Here is a 22604-nt window from a genome sequence, read left to right on the forward strand (position 1 = left end):
ATCTCTCCATATGGAGACGAAATCCATGAGCTTGGCTACATTTCTCCACTATTTAATGCAGGTATTTGTATTCTATGGTCTTGATTTTGTCTGTTTACATGTAGAATTTAGTAGGCCTACGTGATGCAGAAAAAAAAAAAAATCATGCTGAGATTACATTTACAGATACTCTGCTTGTGATATGAGTCATGATGAGTGGGCATGATCATTTTTACATCTGTTAACATTTTTGCTGAAAAAAAAATTAAGATGATGTGACATTTTCTGTGTTTCTGTACCAATTTCTTAGCTGCATCATATATGCTTAATACCAAGTGAGACTACAGATGTTCTTTTATCCTCTCTGTGATAATTGGGGCTTTAGTTCCTTCACTATCATTCAGACAGCTAATGAGCCGTGGCTTGCAAACACACAGAGTGGCTCTTCACGTCCTGTAAAGGTTCAGTTGTCTTTTTTTCTCCCTTTTGTTCTGGAATAGCAGTCTGGCTTTGTGAATTGCTTTGAGGCAGAAGAGCATCGATTAGCTGTTCAGTTCTGTCGTTCTCAGTCATGTCTGAGCACATCACAAAATGTTTTGCCGAGCTGCAGCGGGTGAGTTAGGCTTTTGAGTAAAATCACATGAAACAATAAATCACTACAGAGAGATGCTTTGAATTATAAGTAAGAAACAACTGTATTTATTATGATATCAATACATTTTTCTATATACACACAGTAATAAAAATGCAGTCTTAGTAGCACAATGAATTGTTTACAAGTATGACTTCTTTCACTGTTCAGACATACTGCAAGTCTTTTCCCTTGATTGCTTGAGCAAATTTGGACTTTCTTTGAGGAAAAAATGATTACTTATGTATTCTGCTAACAAATTAATTTACATATGAATAAATAAAAAAAAAAACATTGCTTTGTAATCCATTACCAGTGAACAATCTTTTTTGAACACACCTGACCGTTTTGAAAATAGCTGATGTGCAAAGTCTCTAGAACACAGAGTGTGCACACAAAGTGTTAAGAATGAAATGTAACATCGAGCATTACTAAATGGCAATACTGAAGAGCAAGAAGGGAAAAAATACAAGAAAATAGTTTCACAGTAAACAAAAACATGAAACAGCAAATTCAAGTAAAACAGGATTATGTTAAGTTAAAACAAATTAAAATCCCCCAGCCTCTGTGACACAGGGACTATTACATATTTCTGCTATTAAATGTAACAAGAGAACAACCAAAATATTTTTCAGGCTAAAAAGATAGCTTTGAGTCTGTGAAACAAGAGATCAAAAACTTATATAATACATAACCAGGAAATCTGTTCCCAAAACATGTCAGTGTATATTCATGTGAAAATGTACAAGTACAGTAAACTATGCAAGACAAGACTGTCCTTTGCAATTATTTATTCTACTTCTTTAAGGACAAATAATATACAGCCCTTAACTATGATAATATCTCTGAGTCACACAGACAAAACAAATATTAATGTTCTCACAATACCCAAATTTGGCAACAGCAGGCAGGACTATAGAATGCTGCCCAAATGTGCAAACCATGCCAATCAAAGCAACTGATTTAGATTCCATGATTGTACCACTAGTTCATCTCTCAAAGCTTACACTTGACTTCTGTCTGTCAGCATTTGATTTGGGATAAAGCTCCCTCATTCCGGATCCCTGTATTGCTCCACTGGTGATCTTACCTGTACAAAAAGCATTCAGCAAAAGTAAGGTAAGGAAGGATATATCTTCTACTAGCTGTGCGATATACGTCAATGCCCATGCATTGTTTGTGAAGACTGATGAGTGATCTTTATGAAGCCTGTGTCAAGCTGTTTAAGACACTCCCTCTCCGCCCGTCTCCATCAGCTTTTATGTTGCACCGTCTGGGGACGAACCGGACTGCTTCCTTCGTACCCAAATCTCATCGTTCTCAGTTTGCTCCACGTTTTCATCGATCAGCTTTATATCATCAGGTGTCTCACTGACCGACGGGGACTTGAGGCTCTCGCTCTCCTCAGTTTCCTCACTTGCCAGGGACAAAGCCATGACCGGGGTCTCCAGGTCAACCTCAATGGATGACGCTCTGGGTGTCTTGCAGAACTCATCATCATCATCACTGAGTATGTCTGTCTCCTTCAACTCCTCTTGGTCCTCGTATTCCTCTAGGTCGAATTGTTCTTCCACCCAGCGGTCTGTGTCACCTGCTAACTCTGGCTGCTGCTGTTGATCTGGTTTGTCATGCTGCTGCAGCCGATTTGAGTCGGGCTCCTGTGGTGAGGGGAGGTCCTGTTCAGGCTCACCATCAAAAACAATGTCTGTGTCTATGGTGAAACGGTTGCGAACCAGCTTCCTCCGGCCTAGAGTCCTGGTTGGGGCAGAAGCTGCAAAGAACAAGAGATCATGTAACACGTAAACAATGGAAAATATTAAATAAAAATTTACAGGCCATTGCTTTGGATTTTGGAAACTCAGAGCTGCATGACAGTAAATTGTATGTCTTTGGATTGTGGACAAAACAACATTTTAGGACGTCATTTTGGGCTGTAGGAAACAAGAGCAAACAACTATTCACCTAATCAAGAAAGTAACAGCCAATGAAAACTGCTTGTTACAGCCCAAGTGACATAACATAACTTTGGTCATTGTTCATGTTTTGAGGACTAAATGAATAAATATGTCACTTTGACAACAATGAGCAAAATTGGTGTATGTCATGGTAAAATAACCTTTACATGGGTCTTCCTGTCTGGGTGAATTAACATACAGTATCTTGGCTGAAAAATACCAAAAAGAGCTATTTCGAATAATAAATCTTGGTAATAGCTACAGACTACTTACTGGAGCATAAAAAAGATGTTAAAAGCAAACTTGAAAGAATATTCTCAAATAACATTAGCTATTGTTTGTTTCACTTACTCTCCTCATAATATAAATAAATGCTGTGGTTGAAGTCATAATGAACATCTAAATATATTTTTCTGTTCACACTACACCAACTATACTATACTATCTGTATCAGATAAGAAGGAATTCATAATTGGGGCACTTGGAGCTGAAGGGTGAATGCAGCCACAGACTGGCATTTACCTGCTCTATTTATGGCGGGACGGGCTCCCTTCAGGGCACAAAGGCGCTTTCCTCCAAAGGGTACATACTGCTGGTTGAGGGGTAAACTCTCCGTCTTTAGGAGCTGCCGGCGGTGCTTCTCCCTCAAGATAGAATGGACTGTCTTTAAAAAGTCTTTTCTACTCTCTGGAGAGCTGAGGGAGATAGAGGGGGCATGTTATCAATTTGTCACTCTGTAGATAACAGCAGACAGGACTGTATCAGTGCAAGCTTCAATCTGCAGGGGAATTCAACCCCCATTAGAAGATATCCTCACCTACAGCACAGCTGAAAGGCCCTCTCTGGCCTTCCCTCTGACTCTGACTTTGTGTGGACAATCTCACACACAGCTGAGCCCTCGCCATCTGAGGAAGAAATCAACACTTGTGACCTTATGTACAGACCAATCTTGTAAGGTTTCTGAAGTAATCATTTCTGGTTCTAGAAAAAAAAAACGTATTTCAATACACTTTTGTTCATTATGCAATGCACTGAGTAATCTACCTGCATTGGCCAAGGACCTGACTTGAAGGGCATCAGTTGGGATCATGTGACGGAATCTGAAAGGGTCTTTTTCTTCTGAAGACACAGCTACTCGATGGGAGCCACCCTAAAATCATTAAAGCAAAAGAACTTGAGTTATTTATATCATTTTTCCTGTGAAGCTGTTTATGAAATGAGCTGCATCCAGTTCAAATCTTTTTCAGGTGACCCACTGGGCTGATTCTGAAAGTGGCACATTTGCAATGTGATTTAATGATGCTGTAACGAATAGATTATATTTTAAATGGGCTTCAGTGCTGTTGATAACATCTTGATTGTGTGAAAACCTACCATTTTCTTTTTCTGCTTGGATCCGTCCTTGCATACAAAGACCACTGCTGTTTTAAAGACTAAAAAGCAATAGGGAAAACATCAGTTATCATGGAAAGGCAATTTACATCATATACAGTCATACTTATAACATCATCACGGTGGAAAGTCATCCTGAACATACCAAATGTAGCCATCTGGGGCTCTTTTTTCCATTTTCCTAAGGAGGCAGGGGGGTTGATCCAGGTCACACTGGTATGGAGCAGCAGGTCACCCATGGACAGATCAGCAACCTGGTGAAAAAGAACATTATTAGCCGTCACTCCACTTGAACTCTTTATTTGACAGAATAGAGCCAATCCACTTTTGTCCAACCTACCTCTTTCTTTTCACCACTCTGCTCAGTGATGAGCTGATCAAACACTGCTCCAAACTCCTCATGGATCTTCTGCATCTCGTTGATGTGGCTGGCAACTTTATTCATGGCTTTCATGGCGACTTCAGATGAGCAGAAAACACAGTTAGGGTTGAATTGTTGTAACCTTACGCATTTAACCACATTCAAAATGATTTAATCTCGTTAGTCAGCCTTGTGACCGGGACTTACCATCTAGATGGTAGTGCTCCTCACTGTCTGGGTCTGTGAGCGAGTAGAGCTCCTTCAGCAGGAGGGGATACTTCAGCACCCTCTGGATGGGTTTGATCAGGTATGACTCCAGGGTTGAAGAGTGCTGCTGCTTGGGGTTGCGCTCATCCAGGAAGGCCTTAAAATCAGTATCCGTTTTGGCTGGAATGAATAGTAAAAAAAACAATTACACAACATCTGCAAAGACGACATCTCATGGCTAACTACCCTGTATGTTCTGCGCCTGCATGATAGGAAATAACTCCATGTCACTAGGGGCAGTAGTGCATATTCGTCACTCAAAAAGGGTAATGGGAAGACTCAGGGAACCATTAAGGAAAAATAGTGTTTGTCTTTCATTTTCTCACCACTCTTGCTAATATAGCAATTGCTTATCAACACTACATGTGATAAAAAGTTGCAAATGGCACTGACTTTGTCAGCCTTTGGGAGTAAAACATGTTGATCTTGTGCAAACTCAGAACCAGCTATTATTTTACTTTGTCTTACACAAGACACAGCCTGCAGCCAAGTCGAAAGAATGTCACTATCACCTTTTTTGTAGACAAAAATATAAAAGATAAAATAACCTAAGAGGCAGCTACAACTGGGCATGAATAATCTGTTTACTGCTTTATCCACATAACTTACCAAAGTCAGTATGGCCAATTAGTAGTTGACTCATTGAATGTTAATGCCAAAAACAAAGCCATCCACTTAAGTGTTAACAGGAGTGGGTGTATAAGCAAAAGAACAGACTGTTCGAAACTGCTCATTATATAGCACATAATGTTGCAGGGCTTTTTAGCCCTGGGAGCCACCAGCTTGAAAGTATGTAGAGGTCAAACGGACAACCGTCTGGCTGACAGATCTGCAGACCAGATTTATGGAGCCTTGCAGGATATGGCAGATGGTTGATGGATAAATACATCCTTCTCCTTTTGAGCCAAGGAGGAATGTGAACTGAGGAGCACATTTACTCACCCTTTACGAGGACCTTAGGGACTTTGGTGTGGCTGGCGCAGAAAGCACTGTAGATTTTGAAACGGTCGGCATAGTACAGGAAAGAGCCTCCCAGAGAGAAGAGGATTTTCTGTGAAGAAGGAAAAACCAACCAGTGGTTATGCAACAGTTTATGGGTGTTTTAAATGCTTGTTTCTGGTCATATATTTTGGTGCATGTTTCACAAAGACAGAGCTATACCTTAAACTGATCAACTCGCTCTAGCTTCTCTAGATCTGGAACCAGTCTGGTCCCATCTTCCAGGGTCTTGAGAAATTCCACTTGAAACTCCACCATTTCTGGCAAGTTCCCAAACAGTACATCCAGCTGAAGGAAAAAAAAAATCGATAAATGAGATACACACGGCTTCTCTGGATTTTTACAGAATTCTGTAATATTTCTCTTTTTTGTGGTTCATCAAATACTTGTCCATTGCTATTGTTAAAGCATTGAAATGCTCACAATGTAATACAACCAAATCAATGTGATTATTCCAAATGCATGAAAAACATCTCTTAATTTTGCAAACCTCCCCCTCTTTCTCGCATCATCAATTCCTCTTATCCTCGTAAACAGCTACTCTTCTCATGATTATGTAACCCACTTTTCTTCGAAACATTTCAACACTGTTGGCATTTAAAAGCCAACTACTCCTCAAAGGCTCACAGGGAACATTTGACATACCTCATCCTGCGTGAGGAAGGTCTCTTTCTGCAGTGGGGTTAAATATCTCCCGATGAGGCAGTTGAGATCCTGGAAGACGAGAGTGAATTATGTTTGTGTCAGTGTTGTCTAATTCATTACATACAATACAGACATGACACATATGTAGCGTTACATAAAGCTTAAATATTCTTCACAACAAAACAGTGATTAAGGTGCAAGAGAGCCCCTCCAAGATCAAAGAGAGAGGTGCTGTTGGGTGCCTTTCTTTTAAGGGAAGGAAGCCATATGGAAATGAAATTAAATAAATAACGATAAATAATGGTTACCTAGAATGAACTGTCAAAGCCCGAGAGATTAATTAGTAGCTCTGCTAATCTAAATTCTCCAAAGAAAGATGGCTGGCCAAACAAAACACTACACTGTAATTTACATATTTCTCATCAGTCATATTATTAAATATCCAGCTCAATCAACCTCCTATTTACTTTCTAATCATTGGCCTTAAACAAGAGGAGCTTAAAATATGTTCATTTTATTAAGAATACGTTAAATTTTTGTGAGAAGATGTCTCCACGGAAAAGACAAGTTAATGTTTACTTCTGAAAATCTTAACCATTGTCAAAGAAATGTCAGGTGCCTGAATCTGTCTAAATGGGAAAAACATTCAGGATGTCTCAAGTATTCGTCTTGAAAATCATGACAAGATGTTGCAAACACAAACCACATCATCAACATCAGTCACAAACTGAAACTAGAATATGATGTAGCCGATAGTATTTGGCAAATACGGCTAACTAGCTAACTTAATATGCCAAACCAAGTCCTTCTTCATTTATTGTTTACATAAATTTGCCTAGTGCCAAACTGCTAACTGTGGAATCACAGCCCAAGCTCTCCTAAATCAAAAACAATCTCCTCTGATAGTTCCGAAGTACACCATCTATCATGCGTAATGTGATTTCTATAATAAGTATCTCTCCTTATACAGGTGCCACCTGTAATGAGGCATAACATTTTAGATAGCCATGACATTATCCCATTATATGCTCTCGCTAACCCAGTTATTCCACTGAGCCACATCTATACTGGGCAGAAAAAGATTAGGCAATATCCAGGCAAGGGCACAGCTGTGTCCCCCTCGTATCTCCTGGGACACAGAGATAAATATGGATTGGTCATGTGGAATAGGTAATGTGTAAGACTAACACAATCCGAGGCACACGGAAACACAGATCGATCGACAGGAGGGACACACACACACACACACACACACACACACACACCATCTGGACCTTACAAATAGGATGAGTGATACTGACTTTGACATAGGTGCGTTCGGTCTCCACGAGTTCACAAATGACTTTGCGGAGCTTGTCGGCATCGGAGAGCTGTCGAGGAGTTGCAGGAGGCGGGAAGGGCGAGTCCGGGCTGGGCGAAGAGGACACACACTCCGAGGGATTCATGTCATGGAGACTGCGGCAGAAAGCAGCGACTTGCTCTGTACTCTGTAAATCCAAGAGGGACAGAACAGTATGGTATGATAAATTATGCAATTCCAACTTGAAGGCAAAGGAAGTCAAATCCACAATATCGATCAACCAGCACAGGAGCAGCACCTCAAATATGAACACGCAGGTGTTACTTCCCACCTACTGATGTGCATGGATTCATGACTGTGCAGAGAGTGAGCCTGGAAAGAGGCAGAGAGGCAGCTCTAAAAAAAATCATTTGCACTAATTTGGTCTATTTTCAGTCTGTCATAACAATGACTCTCCGCCTCTCTCTCTTTCACTCACATCGCTCTTTTCCCTGGTGTTTTCCTCCTACTGATGGATCGGTGGTGTATGATGATTCATCCCTTTTCAAGAAATCAAAATATACACACAACGGTGTCTGTCCAGATACAGTAGGGGTTGCCGTGGAGACCAGCCTTGGTGTGCATTAGACTATCATTTTGGACAAAAATAAACCCCACTCGACGATAGGCTACATAGCTGAAATAATACAGTTACTTTGTTCGCAACAGGCTGCAGCCTCAACAAGCAGCAACTTCCAAATGTCATTTTGACATCAATATAAACACAAAGGCACAAAGAGAACTCTATTCATACCAACTGAATTTCATTTTAGGAGGGAAGAATGGAACACTCTACGAGACTCACTTAGAAAAAGACCACATGATGAAAGTTGCAGAGAGCAAACAGTTATGGCCACTTAACAGGAACCACAGCAGGCATTGATGACACTGAGTCTATAACAGAGAGCCAAGAAGTCTCGAGTTGGTAATAAGGATTTTTACAGGCCAGACAGAAGCAATTTATCCTGTCACACCTATAAGCTCCCCTGGGAAATAATGATAACACAGCCTCTGAAGATTTGAGCTACTAGTTTATCATCGTATTTAAACAACTTTGTGCTGCAAATTAGATATCATTTTGTGTATTTTTTTTTCATGATTTACAACTATGAACAGATGATACGTGCAAAGGTTAAATGATGGATGGATCACTCAAAATTATAATAAGAAATACAAAAGCATTTATTAGGGAAGAGCACTTTTGCAGTGACAGTCAGGCAGCTTCTCGTGGAGCTTTGCACATGATTACGGTTGTCAGCATTGTTATCTAATCAGACACAACTATATGTGAGGCACGACGGCCCTCTTGACAATTTCCAAAAATAATCAGGCAGCTCCCAGATCAAGAGATGAATTGGGTAGTGCTATAATGTCTGAAAATGTAATGTTGCAAATCCAATTTACACCAATTACACTGGTGCCGTTTCAGCTTAATCTGTAGTTAAATAGGCATTTTGTGAACTTTTTTATATTTTTGCTGATGAGTAAACACAGCTTGTGTCTGTATGTAATCTATATCACTTAAACAACTATCACAGAAAAAACACTCAACAGCAGCACACATTCAAATTTCAAATCCAAATGAAGAGATTGTATGTCAAAGTAAAGAAGGGAATTTGTCTAATTTGTCAACTGAGCACAAGAGATTTTCCTGAGCCTAACAAGACAGCCCAGTCATCGCCTTCACAATCACAATCTCGGCTAATTAACACCATGGCAGCTTTGGATGCATGGAAAGTCATGACATGGCAGAGAGAAGAGAAGGAACGGGGGGGGCGGGGGGGCAAAGCCTTCAATATCACATGAAAAGGAACAATATGCAGATAAGAGGTGATGTGTGATGGGTAAGACTGTAAGAGGCAGGAGATGAGTATTTCCCCCAGCAAATGAAATATAGATTAAAAACAGTTCCAAAGCATGAAAACACTGATGATAGAGTGGGGAGAAGATTGCACGCCTGCCCTCTGAAACTGAGATGAGCCTGAGATCACAGTTACACATGCCAAGAGAGAAAACAGTCACAGAGTCACTGCAACAACGCTCACAGTAGTTTGTCAAAGTCATGTTAAGTCCAAGTCATCTGGACTCAGATCTGTAGAAACTCAGCTCCTACATGCAGTGCTTTTATTTTTCATGCTGTGGAGCCCTCCGGTGATTATGGAGTAACTCTGCGACACAACGGTGACTCACAGCCTCCTGTTGCCAGTCTGTAGCAGCCGAGAGGAGGTGTGACACAAATGCAAAAGAAAGGTGTTTTATTCTCACTGGAATAAGATCACAACAGCTCGCAATGTTATCACTGCAGCAACGAGAGCTAGATAAAGAAAGCGAGTACAAGGAAGGAATCTCACCAGATGAAGCATGTCATAAATGGAGTCTGAAGAGCGCTTGCGGTGCTTGGTCCACTTCAGGACGGACATAGCCAGGTGCAGGTGGACGGTTCAAGTGCCAGAGTGAAACAGTCTCCAGGCTTTAGAAAGAGTCAAGTCTACACTGTGCCTCTCCAACACATTTCTCAGCCCTTTTGTCTTCCCTCCGTTTTTAAAAAAAGGAGAAGGTGCTGTGGTGCTTGTGATGACGGATGAGTGAAGCTGCTCAGCCTCCTCCTCTCCGCCCACCAGTGCTTACTGTCTTCCAACTCCCCTTCTTTTCGCCTTCAGAGTCTGCTGTAGTTCTGTCACTGATATTCTGCCGTTTTCTCTCTCTCCCTCCCTTCCCTGCTTCTCTACAGGCTGGGTGAACTCAGGCACACAGTGTGAGTGTGAAGATCTGTCCAACTCTAGCAGCATTGTAAATGAATCTTGATAATCCTCCAGACTGGGGAGAGATGAAAAGGAGCAGGAGGGAAGGAAGGAGTCTCCTCCTCAAGGTTGCGGTGGAGCAGGATTGGCTGGGTGAGCCACACCGCAGTAGAATATAAATGCAGTATTTCAGGAATAGGGGAGAGAGTGATGGGGAGAGGGGAGCTGCAAAGGAGCAAGCTGCAGAGGAAGGTGAATACAGGAGGCATGGGAGGGTTTGCAGTAAGACTATGAAGAGTGGGAAAGGTTCAGGCATGCCAAAATGCATTAAATGAAAAGTGAAGAATCATGTGAGGCACCATGAAAATGCACTTGTTTAGATCAGCAACTGTAGAAACTGAGGAAAATACACCTGCAGATAATATCTCATGAGTAGATTTGGAGACAACTGAGGAAATCAGTCGCAAATGGTGAGTCTTGGAAGAATAAGTCCTTTGTCTGAGTATCTTCCAAGAAAGCCTGACAAGCAACCAATGTGACCCTCTACATACACCCCAGAACAAGTAAAAAGGGAACCAGATTTAAGTGCTGTTGAAGTAAAACTCAGAAATGACTTCACAGCTACGTCATCATTTTTGGAAGCACAACTCCTAGATTACTGCGGCAGGTTTTCACTGATTGTATGAACAGTTGTTGTCAGATGAAAAAAATGAAATAAATAAACTGTGTATACAAGAGCCCTGTGTTTCTACACACCGTGACTGTTTATTTCTTGTCTAGCACAGGCGAAAAGCACAAACACTTGTATGATTTTGTTCCGTTATTAGCTTGTGGTGCATTTCCAGCCATCATTAACACATTTCAGGAACAAAGAGTTTATCCTTTAGTCATCTCTGCACCTTGATGCATCCGTGTGGGCTGCACTCTGTGTAGTACTGAAACTTTTGGGAGATAAATCAGGAAGTTACACGCTTCCTTTATCTTTGAAACCTGACACATCCAGCTTCAAAGAGGTACAATTTAACAGGACAAAACAACACCTACACCACCACTGATCGTATGAATCACTAATATTTTTTGCCTTTATTTTGCTCACTTCCATAGCATTCTAATTAATTATCACACAGTAAATTAACTAGAATATGTACAATATATGATTAATTGCTGCTCATTTCATTAAAGACAGAACAGATAAATGAGAAGTAATGAGCAGCTCCACAATTTGAAGGGCAAGTAGGTGACTGAGGATCTCACAGTGATCCTTGGAGTTGCAATGAGGACTGGTGTCGTAATCCAGTGTTATGATAAGAGATAAACTAATCTGCAAGAAGAAATATTTTCATTCATCATTTCATAAGCAGAAACCCAGTTGTCCTTTGAAGTCAGCTGCAGAGAGAAGATACCACTGCTTTAATCTAATTTTTTTTTTTTTTTTTAGTTTTTCCACCCTGAGGCTTACTTTTTACTCAGCACAAGAACAATGACTCATCTTGTAAGCCAAAGCACTTCAATAGTTTAGAGTCTGAGATTTTTTGTCCTTTTGCTTGTTTTGCCAACCGCGCTCGGAGATTTCTTCTGTAATTTGTACCTGAATGTTTATTTAGAGTTACCATGAATACGCCTCCATCCATTACCTGATACAAATCACTGCACATAATTAAGCAATTACAGGGCAAGCTTAATCAAAGTCTCATCCATAACTTGGCCATAATCATTAAAAGTGAAAACTTCACTTCACCTGTTTCACATCTCAAATGCACATGAAACATTTAATTCAGGTTCATGTAGGCGTGCATTAATATTTAAATCCTGCTGATCTTTATTTCATCAGAAGTCAATAAATACAGTTAAAAACAGCTGTGTGTCAGAGAACCTGCTGCAGATTTGTATCGAGAAGCATGGTGTTATATAAATATGGACGCTACTCTGCTTTCCTAAACAACATAAAATGAGCCAGTAACAGATGGTACATCACTGTGTTGAAGCGGCTCTTAAGAGCTTTTTTTTTTTTTTTTTTTTTCATAATAACACAGAGCTGAGGGGGATGCTGGAAGGACAAGGACAGGAATGAAACGCAGGAGCCAGCACATCACATAAAGAGCATGTTGTACTCAATCACATTACACAAACAAATAATGATCTGGGGCTCTTACCTTTCTGCACTCATCGAACTCACTGAAGATCTCGGAGTCGTCATCCAGACTGTCTCCTGAGCTCTCGAGCAACAGTCCCACCCCATCGTCCAGGATCTCCTCTGCAAGCAAAACACTCACGTATGAGCTTCATTAACGCTGTATATATGCATCTTCCAGTATGTCGGATTCAGTGGCATCTAGGGGTGCGGTTGCAGATTGCAGCCAACTGAACACCCCTCACCTCACCCTGCCTGACGATCACCACTAAAAACGCAAAAGGCCCTCTCTCGTACCAGCGTTTGTCCTGTTGCACCACAGGAAGCCTGAACATACAAACCAGACTCTGTGGAAGAGGACCTGCTTCCTCTGTAGTTATGAGCGGCTCCTTCTAAGGTAATTCTGAGTTTAAAGTGATCTGACATTAATGAAAACATAACTATGAATGTTATATTCCAGTTCTTCACCTACATCCTACCCATTGGACCTTTTCAAATGAGATTAAGGCGATTTCACAAGTACAGTAAATGACACGAGTATTATTGTCCTTGGCTTGTCTTTCCTTATTAAGATTTAAAAACTTTATGCAAAACACTCTGACCTTGTCAAACTAATTCACAACGTGGGGCTGCAGCACACTGCTGAGTGCCTCCTATCCTCCTAATTGAGACCCCGTGGATTTACCATGTTTGCATAAATGAACCGGTGTCATTAAAAAAGGACACTGGCAAGAAACTTTTTTTTCCTCACAAAGCCTTTCTGATCCATGAGGTATTCTTTGGTATAAAGTGCCAGCTGTGTTGGTAAACACGACCACACTGAGAACCCTTGTGTGTCTTTTACCACACAGTGCATGATTTATGGAAATTGGATCTTTCAAGTTAAACTTTTCAGTTTGCCAACTGGAACTGTGAATGTTCTGCCTGATGCAGCTATAAATGAGAAACTCACCTTGACTCTGGGAGAAGATGTCGGTGTAGAGATCTTCCTCTGCATCTGAGCGGCGTGGCGGCAGGTAGCAGAGCTGACGGCGCTCCACAGAAGGCAGCGTGTTGACTGTTAGAGCCAGCGAGGCTTGAGAAAATGCCGCCTTCATGTCTGAGAAGTTCAGACTGTGGGAGTCTTTTCCATTCAGCTGAAGAATTTCATCCCCTGCATTTAGACCTGCAAAGTGGGAACAACATCAGCTTTGATTCAATTTACTTCCTGTCACGCATCTGTGCACGAAGTAAACGGTAAACATCCCAAACTAAGAGACTCTAACAACAACAATCTATCTGCCTGCCACCATTGATTAACTGACCATTAAACTCCCAATTAAGATGAGATGACATTATTGCAGGAAAAACCAAAACAAAGTAAAAAATACCATGTTAGAGATCATTAGTTGCAGAACTGTTAGCTTTTCTTTGCCTTTCAGACCAATAACCATGACCTACTTCTCTATGCCCTGTGAAGTGTCAGCTGCAGAGACAGTGCAGGTCTCTGATTTCTTTGCAGCACTGCATCACTGCATGCACTCTGCCTGCACTAGGACCGACTCCAGCATGATGTTTTGACATCACTCAACCCTGCAATCTAACTTTGTGTGAAGGACGATGCTGAAACGACACCTCACTACAGCTGCTTCACATTGTAAGCCCTGCTACGAAGGCCAGTGAGAGGCAGCGTGGTTATGATTATAGTAATCAACGCCCTTGAGAACTGCTGTGATCTCTGAAACCTTCCCTGCCTATTGAAAAACATGTGCTAATGCATTTCTAAAGAGAGAGAATAGATGTCTATTGACCTCAATGTGAGAGAAATGCTGTTTTCAAAACATGTAAAAGAATGTAAAAACTGCTAATGCTCCCCAGACTCTCTTTTGTTTCGCTGTAACTCATCAGGTCACAGTCACAGATTGACTGTCTTTGAAGGGAGTTTATTTGTTGAAAATGAAGGGTAATGAACCTTTGGCAAAGGCTAATCCGCCGGCTTTCACATCAGTGATGTAGAGCTGCTGTTCTCCGTCCTCCTCCACTACAGAAATGGAGAAACCTGGAGGAGGAAAAGGAGAGGCAGAGAGGCGAGAAGAGGAGAGAAAAAAGGGACTCTTACATAAAACACATCAGAGGGCTTGTGCAGTACAAATGGGAATAGTCTGAAAAAAACAGGTTGTGTACAGGTCAAAGAAAAGCAATTATGCTCAAAACAATAGCACTGCATATAAAATCTTTGGCTTCATTATACCATCTTTACTGACAAAACAAAGTCATATTACAATCGTCAATTTAAAAGAAACAACACAGGATTATTTAAATGATTGTTACCGTAGCCGATCATGCAGGACTCATCTCTGTCAAACTGGATTACTTTTGTTATTTTGGAGCAGAGCTCAATTTCTTTGTAAAGCTGCGAAGAACAAAAAGAAGTCATTATATAAATGATGAGACAACGGCCTACTTTATTCATATTCTGGTGGGTGGGTAACTGACGGTGTGAAGAGACACTGCTAATTTTCTCTATACTTAGACAAAGACTAACAGTGTCTTCATGAAAGATGGTCGATGACATGTCATGATTACATGTAAATACAATTGCACTACAGATATATTTATCAAGGCTCCCATGAATGGATTCACGTTTTGTTGCAAGGGAAGAATGTCTCCAGAGAAAAACACATGAAATCGAAAGGATAAAAGTAAAAAACCTATTAATAATTCACAACAAAGGAATGCTCCTATGGTCTGATTTCCTCCATATTGTGATTCCACACACGTTCTGATGCAAACACCCCTTTTTTTTTTAAATCATGTTTTTGACCTTTATAAAACTTGAAAAGTCTGGCGGAGAAGGAGCAGATGGTTACATACCAAGTCGCACACATCCTCTTCTGGTTTGGGAATGTAGAACTGCACTTGGTTTTCGATAAGGAATTTGAGACGCAGGTAGTGCTTAGTGGGATCAAGCTGGTGAGCCTGTAGCGGGAGGAGAATACCGAAAGAGGATCGGTTGTTTGAAACCATTAAAATGACAGCAGCTTATCAGTGACTCAGTTTTTGGTTGATAGAAATACATATTCATAAAGCCATTCAGTATTTTAACTCAGCAACAGTCCTCTTACAATGAGATGTGACATTAGTTTTCCTCTCTTTCTGATGCTGGATGTCAGATTTTATTTGTCTGGTTAAATGATGATTTAAGAAGCTGACAGTTGCTTTCTTTTTAGAAGTGCTCGTCTTTGCAAGAGACGTTGTCATGTAGACATCAGTGGAGTGACATCTGAGTAGTGGGTTGAGAGCTGGTACCTTGCAGATGGTTTCCAGGACGCACAGCGCCGACTCCCCTGGCTGGATGATGGTTAGCACTGGCTGGTCATTTGGTAGACACACCCACGAGGGGGTGAGGTGGTCGGGAACCCAGATGTCACTTTCTGTGCTGGGCCGTGGAAGGCTTTTCACAGTTCCATCCTCACTTTTCTTTAAACAGAGACATTAAAAGATTCACCGTCTGTTACGTTGGTACAAATCTAATTTTACTTTGTCAGCCTCTCTCACCTCTGTTTCATATCTAAATAGCTTCTGCCATTACGCCCACAGAGTGGTTGCAATATATTTTTCTATTGAAGACTGTAGTACATTACTGTACATTTGCTTAAAAGGAATGAAAGGAAAGTGACAATCTCCAGCATGGTTGAGTAGATGTGACAGTTGTCACCTCTGGGCCTCTGCCCTGCTGCTTACTCAGGATATATAGATGGCTAAAAATTGATGTCAGTGCTGGCGTAAGATTTAGATGAATGTTCCAACTCATGTTTGACCTATACCTCAATGTCAAATCAACACAAACTGAATGATTCCTCCTTACTGTGTGTTCCTTGGCAGGATCGACATATATGCCATCTGCAGGCTTTTTCACTGGCTCTTCACCATCAGCAAAGACCTGTTGGGACAAAAAGGTGTTAAGGGAAAAGAAGATAGATCTTTGTGTAGCTAAGGCAGCTGTATTGATCATCGTGAAACTTGAAAATAACTGTAAAACCCCAGGGACCTGGTTGATGCTGGGATGGGCTTTCGTTTTTTTCTTTGAGGTAGTGTCGAGACCCCAGAGAGAGGAGAACCTGCTCTTGCGCTTGCTGCAGGAACGAGACATGGCCTGTGTTCGCCGTCTCACTCCAGTCTCTGTGCGAGCGGCCACCTGTAAAAACACAAGGACTCAGTCAGGCCTCAAACATGCCAAATGAGCCAGAGACAACAATCTTTTTGACCTCACGTAACATCACAATTTGCAAAAGTGTGTGGCGCATATTCCAATGTGTAGCATATAAATGATATACATACAACACACACAACATAAAAACAAAGTAATGGGATGCTTAAAAAATCAGAAGTGCAAAAAAAAAAAAAGAAACATCTTGAGAGAGACGAGAACAAGACGGTGATCTTTAAAAATGTATGAAACATTAGCACATGAGACAGAAATTGGCATAAAACAGCAGTTTGATGAAAACATGTTGATCAAGAAGCATTATGTTCTTGGCCTCTCTATGCTGAATTGTTAATATGTTTATCCTTTATTAATCTGCTAAAGGGGGATGGACTGAAAAAAGCACATCTTATTCTTTGTTATTTTTATTTTATATAGTTTTTAATTATTTATTTGTAGATATAAGCCCACATGAGTGCCAGGCACATGTAGATTTTTACACAAACTGGCATTTCTAGGCTACTCTTCTAGCCCTGAACTTACAAAATATGCTGAATGAGGCATTAAAAAGCACTGCATGTGGGAGCAGGCATGCTCTCAACTTAACATAGACACTCATTCTGTCATTTTTTGTTCTGTCAACTTTCCTCAGTCCTTTTTGGACATATTGCTGATACAAGTATTCATGGAAGTAGAGATGAGCAAAGTGGAGTGGAGTGAAGCAGTAGGAAAAGATAAAAAAAAAAAAAAAAGAGCAGAGAGTTGTTAGATAGTCTCTTTTGTTACGCGTCCAAACCTGCTATCTCTCAGCTCAAACACCCACCTGCTCCGTGGCACTGCGTTGGTGGTGAGGGGCGGGAAAAAAAAAAAGATTTCACACTTATCTGTCTCTAAAAATCAAATAGATGTTTTCCTGTACTAGCAGTGCTTTTAGCAGTGGAGTAGTACAGCAGTGGGAGGTCAAAACTGAACCAAACCGCCCCAACAGATGCCCTGCATAAGACCCAGGCTCCAAAATAGCAGTCATTGTGGAAGAACATGGTTTGACACTACTCATTTTAGTTTCTGAATCAATCGCCCTGCCAGAAGAGTCACCAGGTGTATTCAGTGATGACAATGTGTATTTTGAGGAAGGTACAATATTGTATTGTGCTTACAATCCAAGGAACATCTATATATATGGAGAGAATTGTTTTTAGAGACATCATCCCATAGTTGAAGGTTAGCTGTAATAACTGAGTTGCTGAAGTGTACTTGAGAACACAGAAATGGAGAAGAGAAAGTAATAACCAAGCAAATATCAGACAAATCTGGAAGTAAGAAGTAGCATTTCTTACAGACAGTTTAAAAAGGAGCGGTGTATGCATTTTGTAAAATCTGGTGCGTTGTTTTTTCTGTCCATCTATGGTTTCACATCAACGTCAACCACCATTGAGATGGTTCACAGAAGTTCATGCCAGAAGGGAGAATTAATCTGCATATTTTTTGAGAATTTAAACAATTTTTTTTTTTTTTTCATTCCTTAAAAGTCACTGGAATGTTAGACACAGTGTCAAAGTCACATTTTCAGGAGGAGGCAGCTAAAAGAACATGTGTAAAACCAACATTACATAAAACAATGTCATGACAATTCTTCATGAATCCAGATAAAGTAAAAGCATTTAGTAAAACATGAAACAAAGACATAATATTTACCAGTGCATGGAAGGAAGAGACTGAGAATATACCCAGTCGGCCCATTGCGAGCTTGGTGGGGCGAGAAGCGAAGGCCAGGAGGCGTTTGGGGTTGGGCAGCTCTCCTCCCTGCAGACTGGCCAGGTAGCACCTGAACCGGAATAGATCCATGTGAAACTGCTCCAGGTTCTGCTCCCACAGGAAGATCTGCAGAGAGAGAAGGACACAACAACACATCCAGTTACTTGTTCGTCAACTTCAGACCAAGATGGAGCGTCTCATCCCACCCCCCCACCCCGGAAGCTCTGTTACCACTTTGCTCAAAGTGTTGCCAACCTGCACTCTCTGTTCCCAATGGTTAGATGTTTACTGGGGCAGTAGAGCAGGACATTGTGATTATTCACTGGGCCATCCCCTCCCAGTCACGGTCCTGCACTGGTGTTTGGAAGAGGCGGCCAGCGCCATGGTGGAGGGGCTCTGTATCACTGCCAAGTAGCCCAGAGACGAGAAAGAAACAATACTGCACATTCCACTGGCAGATAGAGGCTGGGAGCGTTTCAGCTTTCTAAGGAGCGGGCCTATATCCATTCAGTTCAGCACAATGTGAAACCTGACACTGCCAAACAGAACCGCTCCAACCAGCCACTACCTAACTGACAGAACAAAGGCCATTTGATCACCCATCTCTGTAAACAGTCCTATTAAAGACAGTATGAGCTTTGTGATTAATTGAGCGAATGGCAGGGAATCAACTTGTGCCAAATACATACAGTGTTAAAAAACAATACGCAATCTGGTTCTGATATGTGTCTAGCATCAGCAGCCGGATGATACCAGATGATACCTCTGAGATCTGTTACTTAATTCCCACGTACCTCTCCCTATTTCTCTCTCCATCTGCAGTTTCTTGCATCAGAACAATAGGATACTGATATTGAGAAACCTACACACATGTGATACCTCTAATTAAGTAAACAATACATAAGTTGAATGTGTTTTGAAATAATAATGGCGATTGTCACCATAGCCGTGTAACAGTATGAATGAAAAACACCTCAAGCGCTCTGGTAGTCAGGTAAAGTTAAGTTCATCCTGGAGCTGCCCTTTCTGACAGTTATCTGTTAGGAAGAGCAGCAGCAGGAGGTTGATGCCAAGAGCCCTTGTGCTGATGAAATACTGCATTTTTCTGCTGCTTTATTAAATCAAGACGAAGCATGTCTGTGACCTTTTATCACTGCCTCCTGGCTTGCTCATAAAACTTTTAAATGGATAAATTGGTTGGTTTCCACTTAAACTGCTGTGGAGGAAAATTGTTCAATTGCAAGAGGTACTTTAATTCTGAATTAAATGATGATTAAATATTCTGCCCCATTAGGAGACTCCAAACATAGTTTAATATCTGTTAGCTGCAGATGTTTATGTCCCTTTAAAAAAATAATCTGTGCTGACCATTTTGTTTCTAGCTTATGTTTTCTTTCAGTATTTTAAATTGAGACTGTGCTTAAGTTGTTAACAGACTGTGTTCATTACCCTGTCAATGTTTGGACATTTTCCCCTCAGAATAACTTGTTTTTATAAAAGGTTAAGTGGGTCACAGAAATAGAAAAAAAATGAAAAAAAGGCTGCTTTAACAAGCAACAATAATATAAAATGCTGTAGCAATTAATGTGTCCGGTGTTCTGAAAATAAAAACAAGAATTATACTCAGGGAATATCAAGCAGAGAGCAGCTCAGAAAATCACTTCACTGACTTCCTCAGACAGTCCATCATATTTCCAGTCAGGATAACACTTCCCGAAATCTCACACAACTGCCTGACAACTCAGAGAGACACAAGCTGCAGTCAGAAAGGAGAATAAAACCTACTTGATCCAGGATCGTCTTCCTCTTCTTGGTGTCAGTAACAGCAGAAAGCTGCATGTCCCCCATTTTCTTCATCTTCTCGTCCATGTCTATCTTCTGCTCCAGTTTCTTGATTTCGGCGCGAAGCAGGCGCACCGTGTCTTCTCTGTGGTGCTGGCGGGCGACGGCAGTGGCACATGCCGAATGGATGGCTGTGATCCAGTTCTCCAGCTCTGTCTGGCTGCAGGTCTGCGTGGGGACGAACAAAGGTCAGAGGTTAAACAACAAACCAGCCTCTGACATTCAAAATAAAAAGCCCCTTGCTGTTCCTGTGTTGATTCAGTGATAATTATGAAAGCAAATCAGACTTTAAAAGAGCATGAAAGGAATGAAAACAGAGTACATATAGGTCAAGATAATACGTGCCTGTGGGAGAGTTTGCTATTATTTACAGACCACATGACATTTAAGCATTCTCCTACCTGAAACAGGAAAGCATCTCCCAGGGAGTTGCTAAGACAGAACACAAAGTCCTTTTTGGGATGCTCTGGAACAGCCTGCACAATGCTGTTCTCTACCCAGATGGCATGCTTGGGAATACTGTTGTTGTCGATCCCTGAACGCCCATCAGTCTCATAGAAGAACAGCGTGCAACCTGAAAAAAACAAACACATCTATTTATTACTTATCAGCACAGACACTTGCAGGGCCCAGTCTCTAGGAAAGAATAACAGTGATTCTAAGGATTTTGCTAAGAAGCCAGATTTGCTCAAGCAATTAAACTCTGCTCTCCAGTGGCCAACATTAAGAAGTGCAGCATGGCTGACTTCTCAGTGAGGAAGGCATCATGATCATAAGAGCACTGTTTTAATTTCATGCCTTGTCAAGTGGCATAAAATATGATAATGATGTCTGTGTCATGAATGATTTAAAGCAGGGTTTACTGAGTTTTAGTTCAAGTTAGATTTGATTAAGTATTCCTGCCTAAGATACATCATTTCAGCCAAAACATCAGCATCATCAAAAGCATGCGTGTTGACTGAGTTGTATGGATACAGAGATTATGGACTAAAGTATAAATGTTATGGATACATTGAGGGCATGACAAACCTTTGAGGGAAACCCAGTAACTCTTCCACTTGCGCCTCGTGGCCGACTCCACTTTCTTGTTCTTCTTATGCACGAGGAAGTTCTTGACGGCAAGCCGACCAGCTTTGCGCACCATTCCCTGGGCGACACTTAGCAACGGGTCAGACTGGTAGGCGGAGCTCATAGTGCTCTGCTCGTCACTCAGGGCCGACCCCGCCTCCTCCAAACTCTCTGTCTGGCAGGAGCTCATCTCCAGTTCTTGACGAAAGTTCTCATACACACCCTGCACACACTCGCTGGCCCCTCCGCCGCTGCTGCTGCCACTGTCGCTGCCAGCGAACATGCTCCTGCCGGCCGCCGAACACACGGAGAAAGAGGCTGACATGGTCTTGTAGCGTCTGGTCTGGTGCTCTGCCTCCGCCGTCACCCCGTCGATGCCGCTGTCCTCGTACTCGCTGCCCTCCCCGGCTGTGACATCCTGCGTCGTGGCAGAAGCACAAGACAGGTGAGAAGGCATGGCACCCACGTTTTCTTCATCACTAAGAGGGAAGCCGGTCAACAACTCCTGCTCTGACTGATGACTACACAGTTTCTGCAGACACTGAATAGAGCCATTTTTCTAAAGTAAACAGGTTACAAAAACTGGGATGAACAGATGCCTATCGAGAGTCCACAGGTTTCCTAATTCTGAGTTTCTGCTCAAAATTAATAACACAGCAATGCTTCTGCTGTTTTGTGAGTCCAGCCTGCCCTCCCTGTGGCACCGCAGGGTCTGCCCTCTCCTACCCACATGGCCAAAGGCTCCTGGGAGATGAAGGGGGTTACACCGAACTCAGTATCTCCATCTGGTCACATGACCCAATCATGCGCTCCAGAGCTCCATTCACTAGGGCTGACGGTGCCCCGCAGTGACAGGGCCACCATACACGTTTTACTGTTACACTCTTCCACAGGCCTCCCCTCATTATAATAACAAAAGACTGAGGCATTTCAAACAGGGAGTGACTTTAAGCTGTGCCCCCCCGCAGCCTCTTCTCCAAGAAAAACAACAGTTTCATCAGGAAACGACACATCGCTTCCCTGGCATAAACATTCCGTCTCCACTTTATCTGCTTTAGCAGCTTATTATCTGTGAGGTGAATGCAGGAGAGGAAATGCTGAGACACAATGAGGTGAAAAAATGAATGAGGGGAGCTGTCTTTATTGGTGATGCCACCAGACTACATTAAGATTCTGCACAGCCTTTCATACTCTGTCCAAGAGGCAGAAAAGGAACCATGACACAGCTTCAACACTTCAGGGCACTGACATTTCACTAATGTATGTAAGAAGAGTATCAGACAGCTATGAATACACAATTTACATTTTCATGG

The 22604-nt window shown here is 41.7% G+C and overlaps 1 protein-coding gene across 7 annotated transcripts in view; it reads right to left on the bottom strand.

Annotated features, from left to right (window-relative positions):
* Positions 1 to 655: 655 nt before the first annotated feature.
* The window catches only part of LOC119033217 (T-lymphoma invasion and metastasis-inducing protein 1-like), a 45328-nt gene continuing 23379 nt past the window's right edge, over positions 656 to 22604 (bottom strand). For 3 of the 7 annotated variants that reach the window (XM_037123036.1, XM_037123054.1, XM_037123044.1), the window contains exons 4-27: positions 21253 to 21709; positions 20625 to 20797; positions 20167 to 20391; positions 18322 to 18507; positions 16471 to 16617; positions 16288 to 16362; positions 15729 to 15899; positions 15294 to 15398; positions 14751 to 14832; positions 14392 to 14478; positions 13393 to 13605; positions 12463 to 12563; positions 7531 to 7716; positions 6230 to 6298; positions 5747 to 5872; positions 5528 to 5636; positions 4526 to 4705; positions 4298 to 4416; positions 4103 to 4211; positions 3940 to 3998; positions 3610 to 3715; positions 3383 to 3470; positions 3088 to 3260; positions 656 to 2381 (exon numbers count right to left, since the gene is read on the bottom strand). In XM_037123036.1, the coding sequence (XP_036978931.1) occupies positions 1870 to 2381; positions 3088 to 3260; positions 3383 to 3470; positions 3610 to 3715; positions 3940 to 3998; positions 4103 to 4211; positions 4298 to 4416; positions 4526 to 4705; positions 5528 to 5636; positions 5747 to 5872; positions 6230 to 6298; positions 7531 to 7716; positions 12463 to 12563; positions 13393 to 13605; positions 14392 to 14478; positions 14751 to 14832; positions 15294 to 15398; positions 15729 to 15899; positions 16288 to 16362; positions 16471 to 16617; positions 18322 to 18507; positions 20167 to 20391; positions 20625 to 20797; positions 21253 to 21709 (3858 nt within the window). In that variant the 3' untranslated portion in view covers positions 656 to 1869. Of the gene's footprint in view, positions 2382 to 3087; positions 3261 to 3382; positions 3471 to 3609; positions 3716 to 3939; positions 3999 to 4102; positions 4212 to 4297; positions 4417 to 4525; positions 4706 to 5527; positions 5637 to 5746; positions 5873 to 6229; positions 6299 to 7530; positions 7717 to 7827; positions 7902 to 8007; positions 8117 to 9919; positions 10450 to 12462; positions 12564 to 13392; positions 13606 to 14391; positions 14479 to 14750; positions 14833 to 15293; positions 15399 to 15728; positions 15900 to 16287; positions 16363 to 16470; positions 16618 to 18321; positions 18508 to 20166; positions 20392 to 20624; positions 20798 to 21252; positions 21710 to 22604 lie in introns of those variants that run through there. The other 4 variants (XM_037123090.1, XM_037123070.1, XM_037123062.1 and 1 more) reach the window with 4 other exon arrangements.

The sequence above is a fragment of the Acanthopagrus latus genome, chromosome 2, assembly GCF_904848185.1.
Source record: "Acanthopagrus latus isolate v.2019 chromosome 2, fAcaLat1.1, whole genome shotgun sequence".
Taxonomy (NCBI): Eukaryota; Metazoa; Chordata; class Actinopteri; order Spariformes; family Sparidae; genus Acanthopagrus; species Acanthopagrus latus.